At 53.2% G+C, this 12,443-nt stretch overlaps 1 protein-coding gene across 1 annotated transcript in view; it reads right to left on the bottom strand.

Moving 5' to 3' along the window:
- The window catches only part of SZT2 (SZT2 subunit of KICSTOR complex), a 53,003-nt gene that overhangs the window by 8,909 nt on the left and 31,651 nt on the right, over window positions 1–12,443 (bottom strand). Inside the window, exons 41-61 of the mRNA XM_059478614.1 lie at window positions 12,266–12,386; window positions 11,898–12,027; window positions 11,639–11,791; window positions 11,420–11,522; window positions 10,934–11,051; window positions 10,593–10,704; window positions 10,061–10,179; window positions 9,441–9,605; window positions 8,767–8,851; window positions 6,314–6,502; window positions 6,007–6,204; window positions 5,501–5,670; window positions 5,159–5,325; window positions 4,647–4,744; window positions 3,700–3,832; window positions 3,462–3,589; window positions 3,040–3,170; window positions 2,668–2,850; window positions 1,972–2,242; window positions 1,706–1,785; window positions 1,280–1,405 (exon numbers count right to left, since the gene is read on the bottom strand). Of these exons, the coding sequence (XP_059334597.1) occupies window positions 1,280–1,405; window positions 1,706–1,785; window positions 1,972–2,242; window positions 2,668–2,850; window positions 3,040–3,170; window positions 3,462–3,589; window positions 3,700–3,832; window positions 4,647–4,744; window positions 5,159–5,325; window positions 5,501–5,670; window positions 6,007–6,204; window positions 6,314–6,502; window positions 8,767–8,851; window positions 9,441–9,605; window positions 10,061–10,179; window positions 10,593–10,704; window positions 10,934–11,051; window positions 11,420–11,522; window positions 11,639–11,791; window positions 11,898–12,027; window positions 12,266–12,386 (2,980 nt within the window). The remainder of the gene's footprint in view (window positions 1–1,279; window positions 1,406–1,705; window positions 1,786–1,971; window positions 2,243–2,667; window positions 2,851–3,039; window positions 3,171–3,461; window positions 3,590–3,699; window positions 3,833–4,646; window positions 4,745–5,158; window positions 5,326–5,500; window positions 5,671–6,006; window positions 6,205–6,313; window positions 6,503–8,766; window positions 8,852–9,440; window positions 9,606–10,060; window positions 10,180–10,592; window positions 10,705–10,933; window positions 11,052–11,419; window positions 11,523–11,638; window positions 11,792–11,897; window positions 12,028–12,265; window positions 12,387–12,443) is intronic.

Here is a 12,443-nt window from a genome sequence, read left to right as displayed (position 1 = left end):
TTTGATGTCTTGAATACTCCTTTTCTATGTGCTGAGAGAGACTAAGGTTTCTTTTTTTGATCTCTCTACTTTAAGCCTGCAGTTCTGTTACATGTTTCTATCCGGCTTTCTGCCTATCTGCTCCACCAACCACAAGAGATGTCTCTTTACCTGGCATCTCTCCAGCTACTCTCTGACCTTCTCCAAGTCTCTCCAGTTCAGTGCCTTTGCCACAAGATGTCTGGTCTCACACTAACTGGCCATACAAATACATTAATACACAAGTATTTTAGAAATTTATTAGAATATTACGCATTACACTAACACCTCTTTCTGATGTACCCTAACCAGTGTCTGCCGCACCCAACTGTTCACAAATTGCAGAAACCACTGAGACGTGTGCTCTGTACAGGCTCTGCAGTGAGTGTACAATACAAGAGGGCTCAAATTTCTCTCCATATTGTGCTATTTTACTGTGAACCAGGTCCCAGCTCCCACAAAAGCTCTCATTTCATAGGCCACTCAGGTGCCTTTTGAGTTCCTTACATTCTTTTTCTGCTCTGACCAATCTGAACAGCCCTCCAGCACTGCAAAGCCTGGCAACTCATACGTCCCAGCAAAAGACCTGGAGATACAGAAACCAATACAGTACCTTGAAACCTCTGCTGCAAGGCTCTTCAAATCCAATAACCAATTTCCCTTTTCCTCTGTTCCAAAAACAAAGTGAAGTTTTCATTCTGTGATGATACTTTCCCTTTCACCTGTGAGTGTTCAATTTCTGTAGCAACTTCTGCTTAAAGATTGTCAAAATCCTTTTGACATTCTGATAAATTACAACAGCCTGTTCTTTCCTTCTGACACACATACAGAGTGTGAACAGCCACTACAGGATCCGCACTGGTTAGTCTGTCAGGCTGCAGCCTGCTCAGGATTCAGCTGGTTTGCCTTTAGTTGTTTTGGCTATTTGCTGGGTCCAGAAAAGGCTCACCAGGTCTGGCTGCTGAATGCATAAGGGAAGTTTTGCTTTCTTAACAGACCAGCACGAGACAGTGCCCTTGATGGCTTCTCCAGACTCAGCCCTGAATTCCCTGAGTAGAAAAGGAAATCAATCTTCTCCAGGGATAATGTAGCCGCAAGAGAAAAGCTTTGAGGACCCAAGGATTTTCTCAGTTTCCAACTTACAGCATTCAAATCCACCCTGTATTTTAGGAGTGAGGCCAGAGCAGCCCTGTCTTGGGAAAGACAGCTCCTTTGTCCCTGTGCACAAAGGCTGACCCCACTGGAGCTTGCTGACACTCACCTTCCCCTCGACCTTGCCCAGCTGGTCAGTCTGGATTTGCTGCCGGAAGGCCGGGTCAAAGAGCAAGGGGGTGGCACAGTAGTGAACCAGGCGAGAGGATTGCTTCAGAGTCTCCAGGTCTGCCAGCTGCACGACATGAGAGGAGCACAGTTACAGCACACACCCCTCACCGAGGCTGGGAGCAAGCTCTCCATGACACTGCAATGCTACTCACATGGAGATAACTGGGCCAATCCCCTGCTTTACAGCTTTTTCAGTGCTGGGCAGTGAGGCCCCATGCCCAAAAGTTCAAGCAGACACCACTGCTCCACTGCCTAGCACCACCCTCACCACACACCCTGCTCGGAGCTGCAGTGCTCCCCTTTGCTGGTGCTCCCAGCGTGCTGTAAGAAGGCCCAGCCCACCACCTGTCCAGGCTGCACTCACACTGATAGGCATGTTGGACTGAGCTGATCTCTGCTGCCAGGTGACAAAGAGGTTTTCAATCTTCATCTGTTTCTCCAGTTCTGAAGGAAAGAGAGCAATCACAAGAGCATCAAGCCACAAGAATTGCTACTCTCCTTCACTCCCATCCTGAACAGGCCATAACCCATTCCCACACAAAACAAAACTCTTGCTCTGCTCTGATCTCCTTTTCCAGAAGTGAGATTATTAGGCAGGCTCCCATGCTATCAGTCCCCAATCAGCTTTACCTTTCCTCTCCATGCTCTTGATTTCCAGGAACTGGGCCCCATGCCAAGCCACAGGGTCAAAAGGTCCCAGGTCAGGCCCATGGGATAAGCGCCTCATGGTGGTGACATCCCGCAGGGCTTCGTCGAAGGGCACCACGTCGGGGTGGAAGTGCAGGGGCGGGAGGCTGCGGGCAGAGCTGCCCAGCCGGCCTTGCTCCTTGCTGGGTGGGGGACACGGGCTCCGGATCAGTGCATCCACCTCCAAAGTGGAGTTCAGGAAAGGATTTGGCTCCTAAGCAAACAGACACAGCCATGAAAGCCTCCTTACTGCCAGCCCTGGAGCAAGAACCCCCAGAGTAAATCCAATTCTGGCCATCTGCTGAGATCTGTGTTAGCCTTCTCACTACCAGTTCGAAAAGGAGCATACCTGGGCCCACCATGACTCTAATGTGAAGTGGGGAGCCCATTCCTTAGCCTCCACTCTAAGTAATTCAGTCACCCATAAGTGCTGCCAGCAGAAGGACCTGGCTTCTCTTATCACCTGTCTCCAAAAGCAGGGCACAGTCTGGCTGGAAATGGTCAAGTTGGACATATGAATGTCTGGGGATGCCCTGCCAATCACGACACAAAAGGTGCTTGCAAGCTTCCTCAGACCCCCAGACTGCCCAGGCCCTTCCTGAAGAAGAAAAGACTGCCCTGCCTGGAGTGGTGCCCTACCTGCTTGCTGTCCTCATGCCAGGGCGTGTCCATGAAGCAGTGGTGGTGGAACAGTCCCAGCTTTTGGCTGATCAGGCAGTGCACGATGTGGGACCGGGCATTCTGCCACTGCAGCAGGCGTGTCAGGGAGCAGTTCAAGTTGGCCCCCAGGTCTGGGGACCAGTTGTAAGTGTAGAGGGTCAGCTGGAGAGAGAGGAAGGGGAGGAAGACTTAAGGACATGCTCAGAGAGCGCCTGCACGGTGGCTCAGGCTGCCCCAGGTGCTCTGGTGGTACTTGCTGCAGCTGCAGCCAGTTTCAGATAACAGGCTGGAACAGGGAGAATGGCAAGAGCTCAGTTACAGTCCCCTGTTAACAGCCACAGCCATTACTACCTTTTTGTCAATGATCTCCATGAAGAGGAACCTTTGCCGGGGCACCAGGTCTCGACCAACAAGGCTGGGATCAGAGCCTCTCTCTGCTGAGCTGAATTCCATGGCCTCAAAGCGCTGGAGCCCTTTGTGAACTGGAAGAAGCCATAGTTATGACCCTCAGTACTGGTTCATCCCACTTTTATGTCCCACCATGCCATTAAGATGTCACGACAGGATGTTTTGCCACAGTACTGCTCAGCTCATCTTGAAATAAACTGTCACAAGCACATTCAAGAGTACAGTCTCAGAAGGCAAAAGCAGACAAAACCAGTGCCCACCTCAGGGCACAAGCAGTCTGTCCCAGTAAGGACGGGACCCCTGTTCATTGATGTCCCCCCCAAAAGACCCCAGCACAGTCCCAGGGACCACAGCCAGGCACTCACCCTGTTCTGTGCTGCAACGCCACTGCTGGAAGTTGCGTCCCAGCAGGATGAAGTGTCTGATGACTCCAGGGCAAGGGCTGGTATTCTGACCAGACTTGTAGGGCAGGAAGGCAGTGCCCTGATGGTAGCTGCAAAGAAAAGCCCCAGAGGTGGCTGCCAAGTAGAGTTGTGGCAGTAGAAGTACAGCCGATCAACACCTGCTGGTGCTAAACAGCCACCTGTGAATTGCATAACTCACCAGATCTGCTCAAACACTTTGACAGAGGTGTCACTTGCCAGGGCAGTGACCAGGTTCACCACTTCCACTAGGATGGAGGACAGGAGGAAACGAGAAACCATCTCCAAGGAGCACTGCTGCACCGACGGGCACCCTGCAGGAAGATGTACTGTAGGACAAGTGCCAAGCTGCCCCAGAGCCACATTCTGCCCACATGAGCAGTGGAGAGGGCAAAGGGCCTGAGGCAGGCAGAGCTGGAGAACAAGAACCTTAAATGGACGAGAAGATGAAGCCTGAACTAACCCCTGGTTTCAGGTTTTGGCCCAAAGTGGGCCTGGACCAAACACCCTGTATGCTCTGAGCACAGCACTTTATTCCCCCACTTATTACTTGTTCCCTGACTTACTCCACATCAGAGGAAGAGGAGAGCTCTACTTTGCCAGCAGGAGTGTGAGAGGATGTACAAACACCAAAGTGAAAGGCAACCAGAAAGTAACAACATGGCAGCCATACAACCCCAAATCCCTGCAATCCTCTCCCTCCCTGCCTGCAAGAGGGTCTCCCATGAAACTTCACAGTCCCACAGCATGTTGCAGAGGCTCAGATACTCCATCCCTGCTACACCTGGGAGCTCAAGCACTACCACAGTCGGTTGCTGGAGTCCAGGTCTCTCCAAAGCAGCTGCAGGCAAGTTCAGCAAGCCCCAGACTTGGAGCATGGCAGATATAACCCAGGCTTTAGAATGCTTGTTCTGATGCACAGGCACATGCCAGGCCTCCTGCAATAGCTTTCTAATGCTGATGTTGGCCCTGACACCAATGTGACTCTGGGAAGGTTTGGGGAGAGACAGGGTGTGTAACTAGGACCAGCAAGGAATGAAGATGGATGCTGCTGGAAGAGGACTTGTCCTGAGAGCTCTGGGTAGAAAGGCCCACTCCCAGCCCATCTGGAGGAGCTGAAACACATACCCAGGTGGTTCATGAATGCCATCCACTGCTGGCAGGTTTGATTGAAGAGTGGATGCATGGTACCTACATCTCCTTCTTCCAACTGGCAGGCCCGGCGCCTGAGGAGAGGGAAGAGAAGCACAGTTACACTACATCAGCCATCTGTAGTGAAGGTAGAAAAGTGCAACAGTCCCCTCACAGCTCCAAAGCAGAGCTCTGGGAGCCTCCTTTTTGGGTTGACACAATCCTTGAGCTGGGTCACTCTTGGTCAGTAGCCATGAGTGTCAGGTGTTGCACAGGGCCCCACAGTGCAGAGAAGGGATCTCTGGCAGGGAGAAACTGCTGTGCTCCCAGCAACACTCCAGCAGTAAGGGATAAGGCTTTGTGTGTGGAAAGCAGCTTTCCTAAACTGCAGTGTAAGGGAGAAACTACAAGGAAAAGGAGTGTGGTCCAGAGGCCATCAGGATGCAGAGCAATGTATAACAGACTGGGGGAACAGCATCCTGGCTGTCCAGCCTGCAGGCTGTGCTTGCCTCTGTGCCTGTTCCAGCTCAGCTGTGGCCGTGGCCCGATCCTGGCTCAGGTGCTGCTTCACATTCTCTGTCTTGTGCCGCCGCCTGGTGCGAGCCTCCTCTGGCCTCTCCAGCACAATGTCATCAGTAGTCTTGGGGCTGCCCAGCTCTGAGGACTCTGTCTTGCTCTAGGAGAGGAAGGGATAAGTTAAGGTAATCATTATATACATACACAGCCCAGTCAGTGCCCTGATCTCAAAGTCCCTGCTGCAAGCCTGGCTTCCCACTCCCAGCCAGATCCCTACTGTCCATTCCTCTGACACTAAGAGGACGGTATAGGCCCTGTTCCTTCAGCCACGTTACCAGCATGTCCCAGAAGCTGCGGCGTCCCAGCTTGTTTGTGGGTGTCACTGGCTCTCCAGAGCCTGGTGAAGGTGCAGAGGTGAAGTGCAGGGGTGGAGGACAGCTTCTGCCAGGTCCCCCACTGGCCAGGGCCAGGCCCTTGGTCTCTGACATGGTCCTCCTTAGGCCTCCTGGGGAGACAAAGCAAAAATTCTGCAGAGCCTCACCCTGCAAAGCTGCTGGGTACCCCATTGTGTCTGGCAAGACCCTGGCTGGAGAGAAGGGAAAGAGCCATCAGTGACATCCAGTAAAGTGGATTCAGTCTCAGGGAACAGACAGACCCTTAAATATCTCTCCAACACCAATGTCTATGATGCTTCTTCCCCAAGACACCACAGGGGAGAGCAGCTTTCTCCCTCCTTGCCCACCCAACCAGATTCCCCCAGCACAGCCAAGCTCCTGCAGGCCAGGCAGGAGGAGCAAGGCAGGGTGAAGGCCCAAGGTGCCCATCCTGGCCAGGCTCTCACCCGCAGAGCTCAGGTCCTCCAGGTCAGCAGCACTGAGGGGGCAGGCAGCTTCCACGCAGAGCGGGGCCGGCAGCACGAGGAACTCCATGACGGCGTCGCACAGCGCGTGGCGCAGGGCCCCGCGCAGCTTCTCCGACAGCTGCAGCAGGCTGATGTTGCCCTTCTCCCAGATATCCAGGCGCACCCGCACGCAAGGCTCTGTGGGGAAAGGGGAGCTCTGCTGGCTCTTCAGCCCTGCCTTCCCAGCCCCCGAGGTGCCCCACGGGACCTGCAGGCTGTGGGCAATGGCTGCTGGCCAGCTCCCCACCTGAAGGCAGGGGCTCCACCCCAGGCTGGTGCCTGCTGACGGCTGTGAGGCTCTCAAAATCGCTGTCCTGCAGCAGGCCCACGATGGGAGAGGAGCAAGGCAGCTTCAGAGGGTCAGGCCTGTCCCCATGGGGCAGCAAGGTGGGGCTGCCGTGCTCATCCACGAATGTCAGTGCAATGCACGCGATTCCTGCGGGGCAGAACCGAGACGGCCTCTATCAACACCCACCAAGCACAGCCCCACATGCCTGCCCGCACCTTGCCAGCTGAGACCATCGTGTCACCACTTGAGTTCAGTGTCACAGGCAGGGCCCACTGGAGGGGAGGCAGCCAGGGGAGCAGAGGCTAGCTGTGCCTGTGGGGAGCCAGGGTAAGAAGCATGTTTGGCACAGGGTGTCCCTGTCATTCCAAGAATCTCTCTCCTGTAGAGTCACAGCAGATTTCACCTTGCCCTGCAGGAGCTTCCTGGGTTGTCCAGCATCACATGCAAGAGGAAAGTATTTCCATTTGCACCAGGAGAGCCTTTATGCAGATTGATCCAGGATGGGGGTCACCATGCCTGTCCTCTTAAGGGACAGAGTGCAGGGCCCAGATACTCTTCATCATCCCCCTCCAGGCTGTGAGGGATGTATAGTCCCTGCAGATAGGACACCTTGTTGCAGATTACACTCACAGCACCCTCCTCACTGTACACCTGAACAGGATCAAGTGCCTTCCCCATGCACCCCAACCAGGCAGGACTGGGGCTAAGGCAGGCTCACACCCAGGACTAGCCTGGAGTCACTGCAGATAAAAGTTCAGCCCCTGCCTATTGGCTCAGCAGCACAACCACCCAGTGTCCATCATTCCCTGTGAAGCACAAGCTCTGCAGCAACCTTTCCTCCAAGACATAGCAGACACAAGGGAGAGTGCACTGGGATCAGAGAGATGATCACAAAGGAGAGAGGTTCAAATCAGAGGGCAGCTCATGTGCATCCACACTGAGGAAAGGAAACTACACCTATGAGCAATCCCCACAGAGCCTCTTGCTGCAGCGGGGCAGCTCTGCAGGATATGGGTGTCAATACAGAGCAGGAAATCTGCCCCACATGACAGTGAATATGAGCTCTACCAACCAGACTTGCTTTCTTTAAGCAGTAAAGGGCACAAACTCCTCAACACTCTGCCTTGGCAGTTGGCCCTAGGCCCACCAAAATGGCTGAATGATCATGTGGTTATTATAGACCATTCCCCTTTTCTTCTCCTGGATAAATTCCTACACTCGGTCTCTTCAGCCTCTGGCACATTTCCCTTTTACATCCATTTTTGTATCTCTGCTCTGCTTCAGTGAGGTACGTCAGCAAGAGCTGCCAAGGGTCTTACTGCCTGGTGCACTGGACGTGGGGTGCTGGGGAACTGTTATCTCCCATCTGTGGCGGTCTCTGAGCCCCTTCTGACCCAGGGTCACTGGATTACAAAGCACACATCTAATAGTGCCTGGTCACTCCAGCCCTTTGCTAAGCAAGGGAACACCCCACACCAGGACACAGCCACTGGGAGAGTGAAGATGCTACACCCTGGAGCATCAATGACATTTGAAACACCAGGACTCCCGTTTTCCTCAGTGAAGAGATGCCTGTTTGGACCTGTGGGAAAAAAAGATGCAGGACTTTGGAGTTCACTGCTTGCAAGCTGGGAATCACTGAGCTGCCACCTCAAGGCAACAGGTTCTGTTTGCTCCTTTATCCAGCCAGCAAGAAACAGGGCTCAGCTATAGACATACACACACAAACATACAGAGGAGTCAGAGCTGAAGCCACAACACAAGGAAAACAAGAACAGCTGGGACCAGAGAGCTGCATGGGAAAAGGAGATGGAGTAACACTTGGAGCCAGGGGTGCTACCTTGGAAGTGAGAGAGTGGAAAGAGGTGCTGCACAAGGTCCGACATGGTACCTACACAACAGAAGAACATTCAAACAGTGCACGAGGGGCACAAGTCACACAATGGCCAGGTGACAGACCACACGGCCTGGACAAAACATGATGTGCCAACCTGCCAACCTGCTGCAGGGTGGGCCCTACCCAATCCCCTCTCCAGCAGTCTAGAGAAAAAGCAAGGACATTGCCCACACACACCCAGATTTCCCTCTGCAGCAAGGCTTCTGCCACAACTGCCCCCACCTCCAGCCCCATGGAGCCTCTGTGCCCCACACTGAGGTCTGGCTGTGTCTAGAGCTGCTTTCTGCAGCAATAGGTCAAGCTTAGCAAGTTGCTTTGTGGGAAGGCCTTACTTTGCTCTGCCACACGTGCAGAGGTGTGCAGAGCCTCAGGCACACACCTTACCCACCTTGCAGCCATGGAGGAACACACTCCCCCAGCACTGACCCTCCTCAATCACTCATAGCTCTCCAGCATGGAAACACCTCCCAACACACACCCCCATACCCTGTTTCAGAAGAAGTGAGTACAATACCTTTTCCACCAGTGCCTTGGCCACCTGGCTTGTTGTACAAATAGAGATCCTGGTCAGGGATGCTCCCATTGTGGTTGAAGTAGTGCTAAGGAGAACAAGGAAGAATACTGACAAAGATTAGAGAATTTGCCTTAAACGGAAAGAGGCTTGTGTATATGCAGATTCCCAAACCCGTAGAATCAAATCTAGATCTACTCAAAACACTTGCCAACACAGGGATCACCACTGCTGGGTGAAGGAACATCTTACAGTTCACACAGAGTTATGTGGCACTACGTATCTGTCTTTACTATGGCCATGCTAAGGAGTGGGTAGCAGCTCCCAAATTTTTATTAATCCTGATGTTTCAGTCCTTAGATCTGAGGGAGCCATGCAAGGAGCCAGGTTCAGCTTTGAAAGGGGGTCATCTCCCATGCTCCTGGGAGATGACTGTGGGCATGAGTTTTGTAGTTGCTGCTTTTTGCACAGCAACTGCCTGTCATGACAGCATGGCCTGTCTGGGTTCATCAGGATGTGCTGTCCTGTAAAACTCTCCCAGGCCTCAGGAGTTAGTGTCAGATTCTCCCCAACCCTCCATGGCAGAGCTGGCCACATGGTGTCTGAGCTGCCCAACAAACACCCCCAGCAGCAGCTGAAGGTGGGCAGACTGCTGTCCCAGCCCCAGCCCTGCTCACCTTGAAGTGGTGCTCCACGTTGCTATCGGTGTACTTGGGGGTGTGCAGGAAGATGAGCAGGTTCTGGCGCAGGTAATGGGCCACGGCGTGCAGCCAGGGCGCGGCCGAGGGCGGCAGCGAGAACTGCAGGACCTCGGTGGGCGGCGTCCCGGGGGGCTGGATAAACTGCACACAGGAGCCTTTAAAACCCAGCTGGGACTAGCAGCCTGCCCTGGGGCTCTAATACTGATAAAAATGATTGTTGGCTCTGCAAAGGGAGAAGTGTGGTGGGCAGAACTCTAGACAGTGCCCTGAGACAGACCATAGAATATCCTGATTAGATGGGACCACAAGGATCATCAAAGTCCAATTCCTGGCCCTGCCCCAGACAGCCCCAAGATGCAGGCAGATATTCATTCCAAGGTGTGGGAAGGAGGGCACACACACATGCTACAAAACCAGCAGAGGGAATCTCCCAGCTACCCTGGCACCCACACAGTACATCCCTCAGTTAATGCTGACCAAGCACTGGAGCAGGGAACAGGATGTAGCAATCTGCCCCTGGGGCAGGAGCAGCTGAGACAGGTGAAAATGTAGGACAGTGCCCTGGGATGAGTAGAGCAGATTAGTCAGTGAGGTACCTCCACATCTGCTGGGGTCAGCTTGCAGTTCCGCACCAGCATGACAGTGATGATGTCCAGGGTGGCCTCATCCAGGCGTCTGCGCAGCACCTTCACCAGCTCGTCTGTGATCTCAGGCCCTGACAGGAGAGCACAGGTAACAGCAGCTTTTTCACCCCATCCAGTAAGAATGATTACAGCCACCTCTCCCTCCCTGTTTATGATGTACCATCCTCACACACTTCCCACAGGGAACATGACTTTCCCCACCATCAATTTCTTCAGACATATTTTTCTATAGGTTCATGATCACAGAAGACTGCTGGTGCAGTAGGCAAAGACAAATGTACTCCTTCACAGGAGGCTTCACTGTGGGCTACAGATCCTTTCCTTATATTTTCAACCACACAGAACAGAGAGCAGCTCTGGGCTAGGGAAAAGCTATTTGCTCAGGAGTGAGATTCCTCTCTTCAAGCAAAGAGGGCAGGGAGCAGAGCTTTGTTCCTCTGCTTTACATCAGCACAGTTCTGCTGCCAGGTGCTCTAACACATACCTGCTGGGGCAACACCATGGACCATCAGCTGGATGTGTCTGTCTATCTGTCCCACAGGGCGGGCAGAGTCCACACTACGGCATGAGGCAGTGTCCAGAGAGGAACGAGAACCCTGGAGAAACAAAAGCAGCCATGTGGAAGTAGTTTCACATGAATTGTAGATCCATCATTGTCCCAGGCTGCCAGCAGGGTCAGGCAGATGCCACCCACTGCTGCCCACTCCACACATCTCTAGTGTAAGTTTTACCCCACATAAAATCCACGTTGCTGGAACTACTGAGCTGCCTTCACTCCTATGACCATGAGCACCCACATCCACTGACAGAGAGCAGCAGACTCACCATGAGATCCTCAGTGTAAATGGGCTCCTGGCTGCGTGTCAGTGCCAGCGAGCGAGATGATGCACTCAGGCTGCTCTCTGCTTCCCACACCTTCCCACTGTGGGTGGTTTCAGTCAGCCTGAATACAGAAAGACATGTCAGAACCTTCATTCCCAAGGATGACAGCATCGTACATCCACAGAAGATCCGCATCTTCCTTGCTCTCCCCTGTACACTTTGTGGGGACTAGTCCTTAGAATATGGAGTTTGTGGAGAAACTGCTCTCTGGCTCCCTCAAAAAAGCCACCATTTTTCCTCCTATGTAAAGGCTTAGCACAGGGAGAGCAGGATGGGTCTTGCTTGATGTGACCGACTCATCAGAAATCAGATATTTGCTGCTTTGGTCACAACACGGTCCCTGAGGCTGGGCAGACACTTTCTGTCCCAAGGAGCCCTCAGTCTGTGTAACACACATAGCAAGGCCAACAAGTCACGCTGGCTTCTTACCGGAGGTAGAAAACAGATTTAGTGGCACGTTCCTGGTAGACAAACATATTCTTCCTGTTCACCACAGAGAAGGCGTTGAGCACGGAGCGAAGTGCCTGGATAGCTGTGGGCAATGTGGGACATTAGCTATCCCACATACCCTTCCCTGGAGTGCCAATCCAGCCAGCAGCTGGACTCCTGACATGCCACAGGGGACAGAGGAGCCTGGGCTGTACGCACCTCGTGAGACGCCCATGTTGGGGCCCATCTTGAGGCGTGAATGCACGTGGATGAGTGTGCTCCACACCACCCCACAGGCAAAGTGCCCTGGCATGAACTGCATGGTGGCAGCCAGGTAGTCCCGGGGCTGGTAGCTCTCTTCTACAGAGTAATCTGTAAAGAACATAGGACACAGCTGGGGCCACAGCATGGAAGTTAACACCTTCTTAGGCATCTCTGTAGCACTACAGCTGAGGCATGGCTAAGGGAATATCCATACCATCCGTGGGCATCACACGCTGCCTGTATGAAGTATAGGGTGTTTCACTCTTCCAGATGTCCTCCTCACTTTCTGCCACCAGTAATGAGTTGCATATGTGGCTGTCATGCAGGTCCTGCAGCAGCAAGCGCTGCAAAGGATGGGGAAAGATTGCTTCTGTTGCTTGCACAGCCACAGAAGACAACAAGAAGTGTTAGGGACAGACTGAGTCCCTTTTCCTGTGACCCCCCAAGCTGGGACTCCACCAGCTGAACTGGCTCCCCAGACCCTCTGAGTTGAGCCCAGACTAGACAACCTCCAGAGGTCCCTTCTGATCTAAACCATCTAATCACTGGCAGCTCTGTTAGTGCCCTCTTAAGATTTATTACCTGATTGACAACCCTGCAGATTTCACTGATCTTCTTCACCACCACCTGGTTGAGACTCTGGCACTCCCCTGGCTGCTCCTCTTCTGTCTCTGCTGATTCTGCCTTCTCCACACTCAGGCTGCTTTATGAACAAAGGGAGGATGGGGTCAGCAGGGCACCTGGACAGGGCCCATCACTG

This window comes from Ammospiza nelsoni, chromosome 9, assembly GCF_027579445.1.
Source record: "Ammospiza nelsoni isolate bAmmNel1 chromosome 9, bAmmNel1.pri, whole genome shotgun sequence".
In the NCBI taxonomy this organism is placed as follows: Eukaryota; Metazoa; Chordata; class Aves; order Passeriformes; family Passerellidae; genus Ammospiza; species Ammospiza nelsoni.
The sequence above is the reverse complement of the archived record's forward strand: the minus strand, read 5'-3'. Positions and strand labels throughout refer to the sequence as shown.